Source organism: Trypanosoma brucei, chromosome 10 (assembly GCF_000210295.1).
Source record: "Trypanosoma brucei gambiense DAL972 chromosome 10, complete sequence".
Taxonomy (NCBI): Eukaryota; Euglenozoa; class Kinetoplastea; order Trypanosomatida; family Trypanosomatidae; genus Trypanosoma; species Trypanosoma brucei.
Window position 1 is genome coordinate 2,444,960 of NC_026743.1, and position 18,366 is coordinate 2,463,325.

At 49.3% G+C, this 18,366-nt stretch overlaps 9 protein-coding genes across 9 annotated transcripts; all 9 read right to left on the minus strand.

Annotated features, from left to right (window-relative positions):
• Window positions 1–252: 252 nt before the first annotated feature.
• TbgDal_X12540 (hypothetical protein, conserved) lies at window positions 253–801 on the minus strand (the record flags this gene model as incomplete). Its single annotated transcript, XM_011780120.1, has 1 exon — window positions 253–801. The coding sequence occupies one exon, from the start codon at window positions 799–801 to the stop codon at window positions 253–255; it is 549 nt and encodes a 182-aa protein (XP_011778422.1).
• Window positions 802–1,457: 656 nt separating this feature from the next.
• On the minus strand, window positions 1,458–3,239 carry TbgDal_X12550 (hypothetical protein, conserved; the record flags this gene model as incomplete). The annotated part of the gene is made up of 1 exon (XM_011780121.1): window positions 1,458–3,239. One exon carries the CDS (start codon window positions 3,237–3,239, stop codon window positions 1,458–1,460), a length of 1,782 nt encoding a protein of 593 aa, XP_011778423.1.
• Window positions 3,240–3,607: 368 nt separating this feature from the next.
• On the minus strand, window positions 3,608–5,053 carry TbgDal_X12560 (hypothetical protein, conserved; the record flags this gene model as incomplete). The annotated part of the gene is made up of 1 exon (XM_011780122.1): window positions 3,608–5,053. The coding sequence occupies one exon, from the start codon at window positions 5,051–5,053 to the stop codon at window positions 3,608–3,610; it is 1,446 nt and encodes a 481-aa protein (XP_011778424.1).
• Window positions 5,054–5,539: 486 nt separating this feature from the next.
• On the minus strand, window positions 5,540–5,869 carry TbgDal_X12570 (dynein light chain, putative; the record flags this gene model as incomplete). The annotated part of the gene is made up of 1 exon (XM_011780123.1): window positions 5,540–5,869. One exon carries the CDS (start codon window positions 5,867–5,869, stop codon window positions 5,540–5,542), a length of 330 nt encoding a protein of 109 aa, XP_011778425.1.
• Window positions 5,870–6,237: 368 nt separating this feature from the next.
• Window positions 6,238–7,911, minus strand: TbgDal_X12580 (hypothetical protein, conserved; the record flags this gene model as incomplete). Its single annotated transcript, XM_011780124.1, has 1 exon — window positions 6,238–7,911. The coding sequence occupies one exon, from the start codon at window positions 7,909–7,911 to the stop codon at window positions 6,238–6,240; it is 1,674 nt and encodes a 557-aa protein (XP_011778426.1).
• Window positions 7,912–8,645: 734 nt separating this feature from the next.
• On the minus strand, window positions 8,646–12,173 carry TbgDal_X12590 (structural maintenance of chromosome 2, putative; the record flags this gene model as incomplete). Its single annotated transcript, XM_011780125.1, has 1 exon — window positions 8,646–12,173. The coding sequence occupies one exon, from the start codon at window positions 12,171–12,173 to the stop codon at window positions 8,646–8,648; it is 3,528 nt and encodes a 1,175-aa protein (XP_011778427.1).
• A 1,557-nt stretch (window positions 12,174–13,730) lies between these two features.
• Window positions 13,731–14,036, minus strand: TbgDal_X12600 (hypothetical protein, unlikely; the record flags this gene model as incomplete). Its single annotated transcript, XM_011780126.1, has 1 exon — window positions 13,731–14,036. The coding sequence occupies one exon, from the start codon at window positions 14,034–14,036 to the stop codon at window positions 13,731–13,733; it is 306 nt and encodes a 101-aa protein (XP_011778428.1).
• A 24-nt stretch (window positions 14,037–14,060) lies between these two features.
• Window positions 14,061–15,881, minus strand: TbgDal_X12610 (protein kinase, putative; the record flags this gene model as incomplete). Its single annotated transcript, XM_011780127.1, has 1 exon — window positions 14,061–15,881. The coding sequence occupies one exon, from the start codon at window positions 15,879–15,881 to the stop codon at window positions 14,061–14,063; it is 1,821 nt and encodes a 606-aa protein (XP_011778429.1).
• A 1,161-nt stretch (window positions 15,882–17,042) lies between these two features.
• Window positions 17,043–18,293, minus strand: TbgDal_X12620 (hypothetical protein, unlikely; the record flags this gene model as incomplete). Its single annotated transcript, XM_011780128.1, has 1 exon — window positions 17,043–18,293. One exon carries the CDS (start codon window positions 18,291–18,293, stop codon window positions 17,043–17,045), a length of 1,251 nt encoding a protein of 416 aa, XP_011778430.1.
• Window positions 18,294–18,366: the final 73 nt, after the last annotated feature.

Below are 18,366 nucleotides of genomic sequence, written 5' to 3' on the forward strand. Positions count from 1 at the left end.
TCCAAACGTCCTGTTTATCACTTTTAGATGAAGAGAATATCCTGCAGAGGGGTGTGTGGTAAATTATCTTACAGCGAATATTCTAATTTGTTTTTCATCATTTGGGGTTGAGTTAGCGGATATTAAGGTATACTTTTGGTGTTCAGTCATCACAGTTCCTTGTGAAGGTGTTACTCATGCAAATACACGTGACGTTAGGCGTTTGAGAAACTGCCTCCTTTTCTACATCTACTGACTGGCAACCGCTGGTCGTTACATTTGGGTTCTCGTGCCACAGTTCCTTCCCGCGGACAACTGTCGTTGCACGTGGTGGTTTAAAATGGTGACATCCATAGCAGACTTTGTTGTGCGAAATCGGTCAACCATGGCATCATCTACTGTTGGTTGGTTTACTGGTTTGGACAGTTTCCCAGTTAGTGCAAAGCGGTCTACGCCGCTGAGCGTGTTTAACGGTTCGCAATGGTGCTTTGGCTTCCCATACCTGCTATCAATCAGGTATCGCTGTGTGGCGCCATAGTCTTTGCTTGTTGCCACAACTTCATCGACTGTTGGTAGGCCGCTTCCAAATATAAGGCTCTTCCCGAGTCCACGCTGCCGCAACATCGGCCGGACCGCTGTAACACATGGGGTAGAGTAATCAGCCTTATAAACTGAGGACGGCAGCGGAGATTGGCCGTCTACTGCGATCGTGAATTTGCCATGCGCCTCATTGATGCGTGCGTCGAACCAGTTATCTACGAGGACACCGCTGTTGTAATGGTTGTCAAAACATGGAAGAACTCGCTTGTCCCCGGTGTGCATGCTGGCACCTGCAACCGATTCCACTCACCCCAGAGCTTTGTGCTGCCTAGCACTGAGGATTCACCTAAATTACAGTGCAATCGGCTCAGTCACATGGTGTAACACGAGTGTGGTTGCGGTTCAAAGGGAATGGTGAAAGAAGAAAAAAAGTGTAAAGCCCCCGTCGAGGAGATCCCACAAGGGTGGAGAGAGGAAGGAGTGGCATGTAGCCAAACTACAGGCAAGGAATACACGCAAGGCGCCTTTATTCCAGGCGGAGGCAGTTGTATACCGTCAGCGGAACTAAACCGGCCCCACTCAAGCAGTTGATAATAAAGAAGGCAGAAGGGGAATATTTAATTACGCCTGAGGGGATCTATTTCACCCTGTGAAACGCACTGGCGGTTATCACAACATATCAGTTGTAGGCCAAGCACGAGCATCCCCAGGCCACCGTTTGTACACTTCTTCGCGAAAAACTATTTCTTCGAAATACGGTCTTCCAACGGATTATGGAGGCTCATCCTTGGTATCCCTTTTCTGATCGTACGAGCGTACGCACATCATTTGACCGGTGTGGTTGAACTGCTTCCCAACCTTCATTCATACCTCTTCGGTTTGCCTAATAACGAGGTGAAAAAAAAAAATTGTCCATTTTCCTTCGTCCGTGCAGTTCATTAAGCCGGAAGAAAGTGTATGGCTACCGAGGCATCAAATCCAGAAGAGAGCATGACCGGGGCAACGGCGGCCAAAGACCATCCCTTGGCGGACATACTCTGCATAACAGAAAGTGCAAAAACCCAGCACCCCTTCGCATTACCAAAGTCCCCCGCCGTAGCCAACAACAGACTAATGGCGGGAGGCAGGTTTGCCTTAGTCCCAATTAGCGTTGGAGGCTGAAGAAGTAGTGCCATATACTTACTCATGTAGTGCGCAGATTCATCGAACTGCCGCTGCGACTTCACACAACTGTGCAGCGCATCCGCGATAAGACCTGAAACAGCACTCGGGGGATCCCTCGTGCAGCATGCAATTATTGCTAACACAGCACATGTTTGCTTCACGGAGCTCACGTGGCGGGACAAAGCGAATTCTGAGGCTATTTGCCACACGGTCTCCCAGGAACCCGAAGAGAGCACAGCCGCAGCAATAGCAATAGGAAGGACTTGCGAAGTCCATTTCGGCGCCGCCTGAGCCACAGTGAGCGACATCAGCCAATTGCCCATTTTCCCCAAATCGTAAGCCATAGCAACCGCAAAGCGGTCGTTACAAGAAGGGGCGTGACGGTACGCTTCAACGCAATTCCTCCATGTGGCGGCGAAGGGAACACGGCCCTCTAACAGAACAACATTCAACCACAAAGTGTACGTGTGGTTGTTTCTTGCAGACATTTTGGTGTACATGGCAACCGCCTCCTTCCAAAGACCCCCCCTAGCTAAGGCAATAAGGACTTGATTTTGAACGGGAACGCACCGCTGCTCACTCAAAGGGGGCGAGGATGATGACCTCTGATACAGGAAAAGGGAGCTTTCCCACTGACATCCTTCGTTTAGAAGAGCCATTAGCCTTCCTAACGCCTGACACGAAATATTTTCAACCATAGGAATGACACCTCGTACTAGTTCAACGGCCTGTCGCCACTGTTCCGTGGGGCAGTGCAAAAGATAATAATGGAGAGCACGCCTCGGCCAAGGCCTTCCAGTATTACTGAATACGCGCACAAACTGGTTTACTTGTTCCCAGTTGAAGGGATCGCGCACGGCCTTCCATTGAAGCACATGTGCTGATAGCACGGCATTGCACGTATCTTCATCGTATCCTACCATACTGTTTTCTTTAACGTGCGCGACAAGAGAGCAGGACCGGCGCCACCCCTGGCGTTGAACGGAAGCAACGCGCTCCACTAGCTCCAGTAAATGCCCACGAGGTAAAACTTGTAACGCCTCCCGCCAATGACCGGAAGAGGTGAGCCCAACACTGAAATCAACCAAGGCATCATCTGTCAACGGAACTCCAACTCCCTGCACCTCTTTTAGAAGCAAGAGAGGAACCTCCACCCCAAGTCGAGATAACTGGGAAGACTGAAAAAGAAATCGATAGTGGTCCGCACGCAGGGGGATCCCCATAACCTGAGCCTCCACGACGCACTGCAGCTGTTCCAACGTCAGCATGTGTTGGCTGGCCTCCAAACCAGCCGCATCGTGTGCATGTGCCCGATCAGCGTCACCGTAGCATGCCAAAATAGTTTCGAGCGCCTGCGCCTTCTGCCCTGAAGTTCCATACCTCATTATTTCCCATCGTAAACGCCGCAAAACGAGGACACTGCAAGGGTGTATAGTGTGCCCTAAGGGCCCCAGGAGATGGGCACGTGCTACCTGTCGAAAAATATCACTGCCAGTTCGCTGCTTGATGTGTGGTGGCGAAGCAATATAAGAACGCAACGCGCTCATCCATGACATGGCATACTAAGAACTAACAAAACTGTACCGTGAAATGCAAAAAAAAAAGAAAAAAATCTGTCAATACGAACGGTTCTTCATACACTGGAAAAGAGGAGAGTAGGAAGGTATGAACAACGCAAAGTTTCTTCACGGTTTCGCGACATCTCCGCACAACCACACTCTCGCCCTTAATTAGCTCCACTGGCATCAAAATACGAACAAGGGGATGTGAATCAACGCTCCTATGCTCACAATGGTTATTCAACGTTATACGAGCCTGCTGGACGAGGCGTTGAATCAACTACCACACCAAACATTCTCTTTCCTATGTCTTCTCCCGCGGTTCTCCTCTCCCTTCGCTGTTTTCACCGACGTGAGCGAATGGGCTACACACAGCGGCCAGAACGCGTGCGCCTCGTTTTAATAGCGGTTGATGTCGGAAATAGTTCCTCCTTAGTCCATCGCTCTGGGGCGTCACCATCCACTGGTGGGTCACTTGACTGACGGAGATGCGCCTCAACTTCATCAGAGGTTAACACAAGCACCTCCTTGGTCCGATACGAGTCACGGGTCCGTTGTGCCTCATAACGGTCATCCCCTGACTTCACCTTCACCCACCAACCGGCACCGAGGTGCCGCCCCACTACACTACCAGTTGCTGTGAAATCGTAAGGTGTCCCGTCCTCCCGTAGCCCACTAATAGCCACGACCCCATCATCCTCAAACAGAACCTCAACGACGCTTGAGCCACGAGTTCCACCTCCGCTGCAGTATGAATTGTCGGCAGAGATAGAGAGCAGACCCGGCTGCTGTACAATGCACGGTGTGTCACCGGTTGGTTGATGCCCACCACACACGGCGTGAATACCACTACGGTTGAGAAACTCCACTCCACCAAGCCCCAAGTAGCGGGGACTTCCTGAAGAGGTAAGAGAGTGAACAACAACCGAGTAGGGAACACAGGGAAAGGGAAAAGCATACCGTCGCAGCGACGCCCCCTCTCCACCCGCTGACCACTGTTCAAACTGCCTATTCTTGAATCTGTTCAACGCGTCAACCCACTCGTCGGCGGTTCCTTGTTGGATCATAACGTTGTGAGTTGGGGTAGACACACACTCCAATGAAGACTCTTCGTTAGGAAGAACTCCAACGTTCTCATTGACAACAGCACCATGAACGAAAAGAACACCGTCGAGAATTAACGCTATCCTCCCCCTTCTCAGGTACTCGTAGTACACACCTCCAGGAAGCGCACTATTCAGAAAACTCTGCGCCACCTCGTCATCCGACAAGGTCTGCCCACGCAGCCGTCGCAATTCCTCCCGCCGATGTTCAAAAGTTCGCGCGCCGCCCATCTTATGGGTGAGAGCCCATTGAACCAGAGTTGTTTTACCTGTAACAGGACTTGCACTCGTCTGATGAAGAAACTGTTCGTAGGGTAGCGGATTGACTCGGTCACTCATCTTCGCCATTACATCAGGAAATAAGAAAGCTTGCGCGGATCTGGGAGGGAACGGGCCATTCCCCAACACTTTCATCATGGGAGAGCCGAACACCATTTTGTTGATGTCACGGTTTCCCAGCATAAGGTGCACACGGGATGGGTATGCGTCGTGGAATGCCAGAAGTGCCTCCGCAAAGCTAATGTCGTCACCGCGATCAAACGCATCCCCCCCGTATACAAAGTGTGACGTTGCATCCCGGAAGGAAAGAACCCCTTGATTCCACGACACCACCTTGCTTCTTTCTGCATAGCGAGCAAAATATGAGAAATCACCCTCCACGTCTGTCACGTAGGCGATGCGGAGGCGTGTTCGACAGGATCGCAGCATCAACCCTTACGAGTCCTTGTCGTGGATCCCGTATCCCTCTTTGACACCTGGACACGCGCACGCATAAAAAAGTAGGTGGAGTAACGATGATAATAATAGTAAGGATTCACGTCGAAAAGGGAGTTGCTCACAGGAAAGGAAACAAGAAGGGAGACGTGACGCTTTCACATCCCCAGAGAATGACGGAAAACAAAAGCAAGAGAAAAGAAAGGGGGTGGATGCGGAAGACAGAAGGGGGATGTTAGAACACAACGGCCAAAGAAATGTGAATCACAAAAAAGTGGAGGTGGGGATCCGCAAGCCTAATGCCGATTACCTATCGCAACGGCGTGATGTTTATGTCGCCACCTTCTTTCTCTAACTGACCGAACATGACACAGCGTTGGTCCAACGCCCTCCGGTCATTTACCTTTCCTTTATTCGGTGTAGTAATGCCTATAGCAACAAATGGCGGCGTTTCCATGGAGTAATTGATTCTTGGGAAGGCTATGCCACAACACCGTACACAGTCACCACACAATGCATGACCTTATTTTCCGCCTTGTACACGTAACAGGCGTCACTTGTTGGATTCCACATGCATGCCGACAGGGCATGAAACCCGGCGCCGGTTTTCTGTATAATAATGCAGTGTGCAACATATTTCCTGGGGAGCGCTGCCTCTTGCGTGAGCCGCTGCACGATGTTCTCCGTGATCGACGCAACGATTCCAGGAATCTTTTCGTGTTGATACTTCGTCACTGGTGTGAAGTACCGCTCCACTACATCCTCACATATACCCTTTGCATCATCAGCTAGGGTCAACTTCTCTTTCATTATGCTGAAACGTTACACGGCGCGGGAAGTGGGTACAAACACGTCCTTCCTTTTTTGATTCTTTATTGGTTCCAACTCACCTCCCCCAAAAGTTGGGAATTACACTTATTGGTTGAAATTACACGTAAAGAGGCGTGAAAAGAGTTAAAGCCGAAGAGAAGCACCAACAACAGCCGCCACAATGCAAAAACAAAGCAGTTTATGTACAACACTGCATTTCACAAGCCAGGTATCTTCCGCTCTATTCTTCTACATTTCTAAGTACACACATGAGAGGAGTGATGACGCACGAAACACATCCCCCCTCACACACTGGCTCGTACAGGCAGAGGTGAAACCACACATACACAAAAAAGGAAGATGCATCCCTACTCAGGCTCTTCCATGGATATTCTCTGCAAACAACTCTTGATGAAGCCCGCACGGCGAGGGTCGAGATCCATGGCGGTATGGTAGTACTGCACAGCCTTTCCCGGCATCCCCATAAAGTGAACGCATTTTGCAAGAGTCACATATAGCATTGCCTCGTCAGGGCACGCCTTCGTCATCTCCAGCAGCGCTTCACGAGCCTCGGGGTAACGTCGAAGGCGGATTAACACCTCAGCCCGTTGATGCCGGGCCCCGAGGTTTGTTGGATGCCGCTTAATTGCACTGTCATAAATGCGAAGTGCCTCAGAGAGATTCTCCTTTGAGGTGTCGCGCCGGTGGTATGTAGCAGCATACCGGTTCATGATGCTCGGAAGCGGATTAATTTGTATTGCCTGTTTAAAGTAGTATTGCGCTTGTGGTATGTTTTCACTTCTAAAGTACAACTCACCCAGACCGGCGTACGCATTATAGTGATTCGAGTCAATAAGGACCGCGTTCTGAAAGGATTCATACGCGTCATGCTTGCGGTCGAGGTGAAGCAGCTCGTACCCACGTAAAGTATGGGCATAAGCAAACTCACTATCCAACTGGACGGCACGATCAAGCATACAAAGCGCCTCCTTCGACTCTTTCAGCAGACTGTAAGCATTGGCCGCAACACATAACGTCACGGGTGAAACGGGCATTTCATTAATAAGTGTCTGCGAGAGGGAACCAAGGGCCCCCGTATCCTTTCGCTGCCAGAGGGCAGTACTGTAATGCACAAGCAAAGGGTCTGCCAACCTCCATGGCGCTATTTGCCGTAACCGCGCAAACTCCTTCACTGCGTTCTCTACATCACCGTCGTGAAAATACGCCATCGCCAGCGCTCCAACTGCCCAGCTGGTACTCTGCTCAGGAAACCCCTCCTGTTGAAGCGCTGCCTGTACGTCTTTGCACATGTACATCCTCTGCATAAAAGCGATGGCGGCAAAAGGCGACAAATACTGACGAACAAAATCACGCCTCGACTGCTTGCTAGACGTACTGGGGGTCTTGCTGCGACTACAAGTGACCCCAACGGGTGCGGGCCGGCGCGGTGTTTCCTCTGCGCCGGTCGGGGCTTTCGCGGAAGAGTACATATGGCACATCTCCTCCTTTGGTGTTCCCGTTATTTTGAGATATTCCTCGTACGCCACAAAGTTAAGAGGGTCTAGTATGGCGCTTCTGGCAAACGCATCATCCCCGTTACCATGCCGACCGCGTTGGCGGCAGACGCCTAACCAGTACTGCACATCAGAACAGGTGCGATGACGGTCAAGTTCATCCAACACTCGCTCCCCCTCCGCGTACCGCTGTGACATTGCGCACGTCACCCCAAACAAATACTGGCAGTTCCACTTAGCCGTTGCATCGGGACCGCCACTAATACTCACATTGCTGCTAGAAACGCTGTTTGATGGACTTAGGGATGGACAGTGAGTCTGCAGAAGCCGGTAGGCGGTACCCGCATCACCACTGGTCACATAGCAGTGAGCCAGCGTGTGTAATGATTCATACGTAGGTTCCAACGAATACAGCCGCTCGGCACAGAATATTGCATTGGGATATATATAGCTAGCGAGGCTCTCCTGTATAGCCTCCTTGAGACCTTGTACAACGAGAGACTTGCGGTGGTCTCTCTGAGCTGTCATTCTTCTGCCATAAAATGGACAATTCACAAGAAAAGATAGGGGGAAAGCGGGCAGAGGCACGCGTACACATGCGCCTGTGTGCGTGCAATGCAGAGCAGTTTACGCGCGCTGATGCTCGAGTGCGAATAAATTTCTTGCGGTGAAAAGATGAAGAAGGGTAAGAGACGAGCATGTTTCCCTAACCCACTGGAAAAGAAACACGTGCACTCCGTCTTCCAGCGAGTCCCTCCAGACAACACGACCATCATAGTCATCGTACTTCATTCTTATAGGCTCCTTTCTATTTGCCGCTGCGCTCATTCAGCGAAGTAAATAATTTTTCACGCGCTAACATTTGAACCATGTTAGAACCTCAGGGTGTGAGGGGAACGTAAAGCAAGTCTGTTTTTTTTTTTTTTAAGAGCACGACTGGTGCGTTTTGTACAGTCCATTTTCTACCCTTCGTTCACTCCACCTCGTCCCGAGCTCCTCCTGCTTCCACCCGCATCCCCCTACCCTCTCCCCTCTTTCCTCTTTTAGGTGACGGGGAAAAAAGTAAATAACCGCAGTGATGATGATAAAAAAATATATTATTATCACACTGTTCAAACCTTCTCTTCCCTAATTTTCATCCAGAAACCGACGGTGACCCGCTCGAATGCAAATACAGTATCTATGAACTGCACAGCGCGCACGTGACGCGCCCGATAGAACAGAAGAAAATAACAATTCTGTAAACAGGCCCCCTCCATCCTCTAACGACTTCTATTTGACTGAATACGAGTAATCTCTGAGTACCCCTGTGTATTACTCACTTGATAGAGCACGTCTGCATTACTGAACATCCCATCTTTTAGGGACACAAGCAGAAATTGAGAAGAAGGGAAGTGTTTCTGTAGCATATTACCGATCCCCTGTGTATGACTTGGGTCAAGTGCGGCATCCACCTCATCAAGGATGTACATTGGTGCTTGACGCACACGTAGGATCGCTAAAATGAGACACAAAGCAAGAAGAGAACGTTGGCCACCACTCAATTCTGAGAGTGACTCCCGCTCCTTTCCATTGAACAAGACCTTAACCTGAAGACCAGAAAGGTGACCGTGCTCGTTCCTCTCCTCCCGAAGCACCGCTGCAGCACCAGGTAAGCACGTAGAAAACAACTTTGAAAACACGTTGCTAACAACCTCCACCATGCGATCAAGAGCCCGCCACTTCTTGTCCTCAATGCCGAGTATGCATTGCTGGATAGCGTCTCTGTCCTCACCCAGTACCGACCGCTGTTGCACAAGCTCATCGTATTCCTTCTTGCGTTCTTCATAGAGGATCAGTGCTTTCTTGTTTAGTCGCTTGGACATGGTCGAGGCATTAACCTCGGCCTCGCGCAACTCCGCCAACGTTTCCTGCGTTCGTTCCCGGTCCTCAAAGTAAAATGGTCCGTCACGGGGGCCAAACAAGTGTTGCTTCTCCTCAATCCAGGTATTGCGCCTCTCAGCCTCGGATATGAGCTTCTGCAACTCTTCCAATGACTTTGAGATTTCACGTACGTCCACCTCCGCATTTTTCACAAATCCCTCCAGTGACGCCTTCTTCACCACCAGTTGCTGAAGCTCCTGCTGGGTCTCTTCAATTTCCTTCTCAATGTTCTGACGTTGCTCCTCCGCCCTACATCTCTTGTCCACAACCTCCTGTAGTGACTTACTCGTGCTTTCGAAGCTCTTCGAAGCCTCATCACGAGCCTTCGTCTGTTGATGTATCTGCTCGTGCACCTCCACCAGTTTCTGCTCGATATCCGCTGCAGTTTGCGTCATTTCCGCTTCCACTCGCTCGAACTCCGCAGACCCTGATTCTTCCTCATGCACAAGGGCTGCGCACCGCTTTTGCGCTGCACTCAGCTGCTCTTGCAGATCCTTGCGTACCTTGTCGGAGTCTAGATTCGCATACTTCTCCAAACGAGCTCTGCGTTCCTGAAGATCGTTTAGCATCGTTGTGAGTGCCTCATACTTTTGTCGCTCCTCCTTAAGTGAAGCCTGCAGCTCTTTCGATAGTCCCTCTTCTTCGTTTTCCACAAGCTGGAGCTTATGGGTGGCTATGCTTACCGCCTCCTCCGCCTTCGCATGCTCCTGAATCAGTGACCTATGTTCCCTAAGTTGAGCGTGTAAGCCTTCAAGTTCTTTTTCACGCTTCTCCATCGTCACCCGTAGCGCCTCTACTGGGGCCTTACGCTTTTTATAAATAAGAACATCGGCAAATACGTTGCGTATATGTTTTTTTGACCCACCCGTCATGAGCCCCTTGGGCTCTACTACCTCACCGTCAAGCGTCACAGCCTTGCAGCGCACAGCAGAGCCATATGCAAGCTCTTGCGCCAGCTCCAACGTGGAACAAATAAAAAAATTGCCAAAAACATAATCGGCGATGACACGATGCGCCTCATCCTTGACAACAGTAAGGTCCTTTGCGACAGCAACGAAGCCATTCATGCGATTGGCCATTCGCTTAGCTTCCTCCAGTTGGGAGTCGCTTATGCTTTTCGGCTGCGTAAGTGTGTTGAGTGGGAGAAAGGCTGTACGCTGGCGCAGTCCATGGCGTATAATCCGCTCGGCGACAATGTCGCTCGTGACAACCACACGCATCAGTTGTGACTGTGCACCTACTGTTAGGGCTATTGCGTATTTTTCCTCCTGAGGTGAGACAAGCTCCACGACGCGGCCCCAAATGTACTGCTCAATACCGGCGCAAGCACGCCGGTCGTATTCCAGATCAAGGCCACGCCCACCTGAACCGCCACCTTGAGCCGACTCGCGTAGCATCGCGTCATTGGCCTTCCAGTGCTCTGCCTTCAGGCGCGCAACCTCCTCTTGGAGGGCACGTGCTTGTTCTTCCAGCGGCTTGACGTTGATATACCGTTTGCTGACAGAGTCAAGACAGTCCTGCGCAGACCTCAGCTCATTTCTAAGCCTGATAACCGTCCTCTCGCGGGCCTCTGACTTCTCGGCCACAGATTTCTGTTGGTGTTCCAATTCCCTGATACGCTCCTCTCGCCGCCGCGCTTCTGCACTACTTTTAATGACCTGTCGTTCAATATCAGCCCTCTCCTCCTCCAGGGACATGCCAGACGCGCCGGCCCGAACACCCGAACCGTTTAACTGCAGCGACCGCTTCAATTTGGCGATGTTTTCTTTCTGCTCGTGAATGTTTCGAATCAGCTTCTCCCGTTGCTCTTGATACGCCTCAAACTGCTGCGCGCGACTCTTCTGCTGCTGTTTTTCCTCTTCGAGCTTCCGGGACGCATCAGCTAGCTTCTTCAGGACCTTATCTAACCTTTCCAACTGTGCCTCCTCACGAGCCAACTGCAACTTCAAAGTACTCTCCTCTTCATGTAGCGCCATGGCAGCCTCGGCGGGAGCTGCAAGAGTTGACTGCAACTGCATCAAGCGCTGTGTTGTCTCATCCTCAACGGAGGGAAAACTTCGCAACTGCTCCTTAGCCGCTGCTGTGTCGGACAGTAGTGACGTCCGGCGGGTACTCAACTCCCCTCGCCGCTTCCTGTGCTCCTCGTACTCAAAAGCTATACGAAACTTCCGCATCTCCTCAATACCCTCACTCAATTGCACATACCGCTCATACTCCTCCTGGTCCGCTTTCATTGCGCGGAGCATAGGGCCTATTTGGGTCTCTAGGTTGGCATCTATTTCCTCCATCTTTTTCTCCTTACTTCGTATCAAACTCTCAGCCGTTCGGCGACGGTGATCAAATGCTTTTGTCCCCACAGCCTCTTCGATAAGAGAAAGGATGTCCTCTGACCGCATGCCAATGAGTTTGTGCACGGTTCCCTGAAGCACCATAAAATGTGGATTGTCCACATTAAGGCTTATACTCTCAAAGAAGCGCTTGACTTTGCTTTGCACAGACACCGTATTGTTCAAGAAAAATTGTTGCTTGCCGCCGAGTTTGATCTGTCGCCCAACAGTAATAGTTGGATATTCCTCACAACTGTAGCCCGGTGGTGCGGTGCGAGGGTCATCGTTGATAAATTCGATTGTCACACGCGCCGCATGAACACCCGTTGTACCGGCACGGAATATAAGCTCACGCGGGTCCTCCGCCCTGACACGCTTGAGGTTTGTGATGCCCATCACAAAGCAAATTGCGTCGAATATGTTTGACTTGCCGCTTCCATTGAGACCCGTGATGGCGTTGAAATGCGGACTCAGATCATCAATAACCTTTCGGTGGGCATACGACTTGAATCCATCTATGACAATGCTCTTCACGCGCATACTTCGACTGTATGTGTGTTGCGCGTACGTGAGTATGATAAATAATGTAGGAAGGAAAGACGGGGATAGAGGTTTGGTGGGAACCAAACGATGAAATTGGTAGCACAAGGATAGGGAAGCATAGACAGACGCATGACTATGGGGTTTGGGTATTCCCGAGGCGGTGGTGAGAATTTTGTGCACTCCTGCTGAAGGATGCTACACCTCGTTGCTGCGTATTTATGTATATTTGTTGTAAGCATCCGCTGTCACACGTCAAACCATTCAATTCTTGCCCTTTAATTCTGTTATGTCACGCGAACAAACGCAAGGCGCTCCCACACACCCACTCTCATTCATATCTCCTTCCATTGCCTCTTCACTTTCATTATTTTCTTGTCGCTGAGTTGGTTGGTCGGGCGTAAAGATGAAGGTGGACTGAAATAGCAATGGTGGGAAGTTGGTGTGACTGTGCACACAACTTCCATTGAAGCGTTTCAGCATTTAGAAAAAAAGGACAAGGGGTGGGGAAAAAAAGAAAAAGTGAACTGAAGTGAAGTAACGTGAAGTAAACAAGCTGCAAACTTCAACCTGCAATACAACAACAGATGCCAGCAAACCCCGTTCTGCAATTTGTCTTTCCCACTTCATCCTAATGAACTCACCTCATTCGTCTGTCGCCGCATGACCCCGACGTTACCATCAATGTTATTGTTATCATATTATTCACCGCCATCGGCCCCCCCACCCCAACACGTCTCCCAAACTCAGTAACAGTATCGCCCGTCACACACGAACCGCATGATACAGCAACTTTTCCCCATTGGTTTTGTATTCCTTTTTGATATTTACCCCCAACCGTCGTGTTACTCGTTACTGCGGACAGAGCAAATATCACGGTAATAACAACAAAAACGAAAATGCCGAAGGTGCAAAATAAAAGGTTATTGTCGTCGTCGGCGTTTCCCCACTTTTGAGCCCCATTTTATTTCTTGTTTTGTCTTCCTCCTTTCACCTGAAGGAAGAAACCAAATAATTAATCGAAAGAACAATAAAATTGAAAAGAAAAAAGTTTTAAAAGCGCGATTGGCATCCTTTTCTCTCCAGCACCGCGCCTGCAAACGCACAAAAAAGGAAAAACCGAAAAAAAAAAACGGAATTCTGGAGAAGAAAATGTCGCTACTTTATGTGGGTCACACTTTTGCAACAGTGTAAAGCAGTAGCCCGACACGAAAAAGCTAACTTTAAAAAAAAAAAGTTACTTTGATTTCCCACCTCCACTTCTACCTTCCATCATTTCCCTCCTCATAATCCTCTCATGAACACATCCATTTACCTTCCTGTATCTCCTCTGTGACATCATCAGTATCATTATTACTGCTATCGCCGTCGTTATAATTTAGTCTCATTTTCAGCATTTCGCTTACTCACCTGCAAGAAGGCAAATGCCGTTAGCATTGTCCGGATGAAGTGAGCTCAGGAGGGAAATCACGGAAGAACAGGAAGAGGAGGAAGCTCAGGAATGGGGAAATCAAGAGGTAAGAACAGTTTTGCAAAAACTTTAAGAAAGGATAGCGGCTACCAATAATCAAAACAACACAAGCAATCGCAACTGTGGATAGTGTTCATAAACACAAACACACAGAAAAATGAAAGAAAAAAGCAACAAAAAACTGAAAAGAAACCTGTTAACCAGCAGAATTTTTTGTTCCATACCACCACCACGTGACCTTCGATAACGCAACACACGACCGGTGACCAGCGTGATGTGAAGAAGGTGAAAAAAGAAACCAAGCAGATGCCGAGAAGGGACACACGTATAAGTGAAGAAAAAAAAGGAGCTGAAGTGGCGTGGACAGAAGGAGATAAGGGGGGTCTCAACATTTGGTCTCCACCTAACACGCACAGTCAAAACGTAAGAAATGGATGTTTCAAAAGTTCCTCAGCCTCTGGGCGCTTCTTCGGATCTCGAATAAAGCACAATTCAAGGAAGCTCATCAGTTGCGGATCCAGATTATCCGGTATCTCCGTGGGGAGACCAGTCGAGTGCGCTATCTTATACACGGCAGCCCACATAGAATTGCACTCTGGCCACGGCGGCTTCCCGGTTAGCATCTCAACTACAGTACACCCAACCGACCAAATGTCGCTCTTCATCCCGTAACCTCCAGCCTCGCCTTTGATAACTTCGGGCGCCATCCAATATGGCGTTCCAACCATCGTTTCACAACCATGCGTTTTACTACATACATCATCAATAGTTTTGCTGCAACCGAAGTCTGCTAGTTTAATTATACCCTCCAGTGATACCAAAACGTTGTCCCCCTTGATGTCCCGGTGCACAATGCCACAGTCGTGAAGATACTTCACTCCGCACACTATCTGAAAGGTCCACTGTCGAACAGTGGGGAGAGGAATGGTTTTGAACTTCTTCACGAAGCCGTTGAGAGAACCTCCACTTACAAATTCCATAAATATATTGAGCGTATTTTTCTCCCTGTCTTCCTGGCATCCATGATACTGAACAATATTTGGGTGATTAAGACGCTTCATCAGGGCAATTTCATTGCGCAACTTGTCCATTTCGCTCCTGCTGGAAATGGATCCAAGTTCGATAACTTTACAGCATACCGTACGCCCGTTTGTAAGTAGAGCCTCATACACTGCTCCAAAACTGCCTTTTCCAACAATCTTCAGCTGCCTCCAACCCTCCAAGTCCGCATCACTGAGAAACAGACGTTCCCGCCTCACCAGTGCGGTCTTCTCACTGGGGTTACCAGAAATATTGTTACCGTGTTCTGCATTAGAAACCACGTTTGGATCATTCACATCAAAGTCGCCATTGTGGCTGCCATACATACTGCAGTCGTCGATGCTCCCCAAGGAATTCAGCGTCCCGGGGTTATTGGATGTCCTTGAATCCGACGGGAAAAGACCCTCTCCGAGCATACGCAACTTCTCGGGGTCTAAACCCTCACAGACAGACAAATCAAGGGTACCGACAAAAGTCTCTATATCCGCAACGACTGCCTTATGGATTGCCTGAGTGTGGTCATGCTCGCCGTTGATGAAAACACCAGCAAACCAATCACCATTCGCTAACCACTCGCAACCCTTTCCATGCTTGACGCCATCTTTGAAAGAACCCACATACTTTGCACCATCCGCCCAGACATATGTCCCATTTCCATTGGGTTTGTCATTTGCAAAATCCCCCTCGTACACGTCACCGTTGACACTGGTAATAACCCCTTTGCCCTCCTTCACGTTGTTTACAAACGTACCCTGAAAAACAACACCATTCGCCTCTATAAGCGTACCCTGCCCGTGACGAGCGTTCGCAAACCACTCGCCTTCGTAAACGTCGCCGCCAACGTACTCCATTTTCCCCCATCCCTGCCGCATGTCGTCAACCCACTCTCCAGAATAAGTTCCGGTTTTGTCACTTAACACTCCGAACCCGTGTTGCACACCACACCTATACTCGCCCTCGTAGCGATCACCATCAGCCCACATGTACACTCCGCGGCCGTCTATGACATCATCCAGCCATCCTCCCACATACTCGTCACCACTGACCCAACGAGCCCGACCAAAACCAGACATCCGCCCCTCCTCATCAACAGTTCCTATATAATATCCCTCCTCAAAGTCAATGCGAGTCTGCTTCCCTTGAGGTCCATCACCCTCGCAGTCACTCACAGAACCATGAGATTCTTGCGTACTCATCACCAAAAACAACAACTTCACACAAAACAGAGAATAAGCTCCTTGGCAACGCTACCACAAAAAAATGAGTACAGAATACAAAAAAAAAAACGAAAAAGCTGTAGCGAAATCCACCGCAGGGCTCAATGTAAGCTAACTTCGCCCTCCCCCTCCCTCACCCTATGGCCTCAGTGTTGCCCTGTAAAACCTTCTCTGACACTAGTCAAACAGAAGTAAAAACTAACCTAATCCTAACACTCTCACACAATGAAAGGAGAATCCGTGGGGAATTTGGGAAAAGGCAAAGCACACACGGTAAGCAGTCGGCACAACCCCTGGCGCAAAGAAAGCGCAACTGCACGCAAACAAGGCATTCGATTCAGTACCTTCTATAGGATATGTGGGATGCCATACCGTAGGCAGTTACCAGTAACAAAAACGTATGGGGAAGGAAAGAATCAAAATATAGCTAAAGGTTCTTAACGCATATATATATATATATATATATATTACCGTTTCACAGCCAATTCATACATCGCACTTAACGCTCCCTCTAAACAACGACCCCAAACAATAACATCCCCAGGTGCCTCACCAACACCAACAACAACACAATTCTTAATTAGCAAATATGGCTTCAATGGAGCCAAAGGAAGAAAGGAAGGATGTACACTCCAACTGTGAGATCCCGCTCGAATCAGCTGTAGCGACGAGAGTAGTTAACGGAAGGTCGACCCAGGGACCCACATCGCATCCCTACGCTGCCGTTAACATACCCACAAGTGAAAATTAAAAAAAAAAATGAACCAAAAGCTGATTTCAGCAAAAGCGCGTCCGAAAGAAAGGGCACGAAACAACAAACAGAAAATAATCAGCAGCAAAATAAATACATCACATTACGTGGCTATCACTGGACACAACCAATAGTTGGTCAGCACGTGCCAGTAGTCGATCGACAAAATACATAATAATCAGCACAGCTAGCACAGGAGAGATAATATCAACCCTTTCACGCAACGCATTATCCACACTCACAACACAAAACAACTACGTTGAGGACAAACGAATGGCTCCACCCAATGGCATACTCCTGCGTACATTGATCTCCACAGTGCAGCACTCATACGTAAAGACCTTCCAATCACAGTTTAAAAAAGAGGAAAATACCGCTTCTCAAATATTCTACACCTTGCGACCCGAGTGATTAACGAAAGTTGCGCGGTTAGTCGTAACATACATCGAAGGGTCCACATGACGGACCTGTACTGCAGGTTTCCCAATGGGACGAGGAGGACATTGTACCTCAGGCCTGATAAACCTGTTGCGGTATTCGCTGCTTACACCTTGCATAGAAATGCTTGACTGTTTAACAGTCGGAGCAGCCTTTGGCATATAAGGTTTGCTGGCACCGTGTGCCTTGAAATCTCTATGCGCGGTACTCACGTACATATCAGCATCTACATGACAAGGGCAGGAATAACCAACATTAGGGGCCTTTTTCCACTTTGACACACGTACTCCGTTACCAGTTGGTTGATCGCCCACAGCCGCAGCAGCACACTCAGTAGTAGCTGCAACAACCGCAGCAGCACCTCCATTACTCTCCCCACTTGCGACACACTTCATATCAGTGGAGACATCAACCTTCTTTGATGTCACACCACCATCACTTTTACCTTTCACGACCTTCTTAACAACAGCAGCATCAGCTTCAGATGAAGCAGTAAAGCTATGCCTCTTAGATATAACAGATTCATCACCAAAGGAAGACTCCCTACACGAACTCTTATAACAAGAAGAATCATAGCGACAATACGAATCCTTTGCAGTTGTCCTAAAGTGGCCATCATCACCACCGCGACGTGACACTTTCACAACTTCCTCACGGAGCGCATCACGCTTATATGCGGCAGGGTCAATGGGTTTGTATGCCTCATGTGTCGTGGTCAGGAAGTGGCTCTCATCCACGTGGCGCATATCGGTTGTAACTTCTTCCCCAACGGTACGCTTCTGACGATATTCACTGGGGTCAATGGGTTTGTATGCCTCATGTGTCGTGGTCAGGAAGTGGCTCTCATCCACGTGCCGCATATCGGTTGCAACTTCTTCCCCAACGGTACGCTTCTGACGATATTCACTGGGGTCAATGGGTTTGTATGCCTCATGTGTCGTGGTCAGGAAGTGGCTCTCATCCACGTGCCGCATATCGGTTGTAACTTCTTCCCCAACGGTACGCTTCTGACGATATTCACTGGGGTCAATGGGTTTGTATGCCTCATGTGTCGTGGTCAGGAAGTGGCTCTCATCCACGTGCCGCATATCGGTTGTAACTTCTTCCCCAACGGTACGCTTCTGACGATACTCACTGGGGTCAATGGGTTTGTATGCCTCATGTGTCGTGGTCAGGAAGTGGCTCTCATCCACGTGGCGCATATCGGTTGTAACTTCTTCCCCAACGGTACGCTTCTGACGATATTCACTGGGGTCAATGGGTTTGATGCCTCAT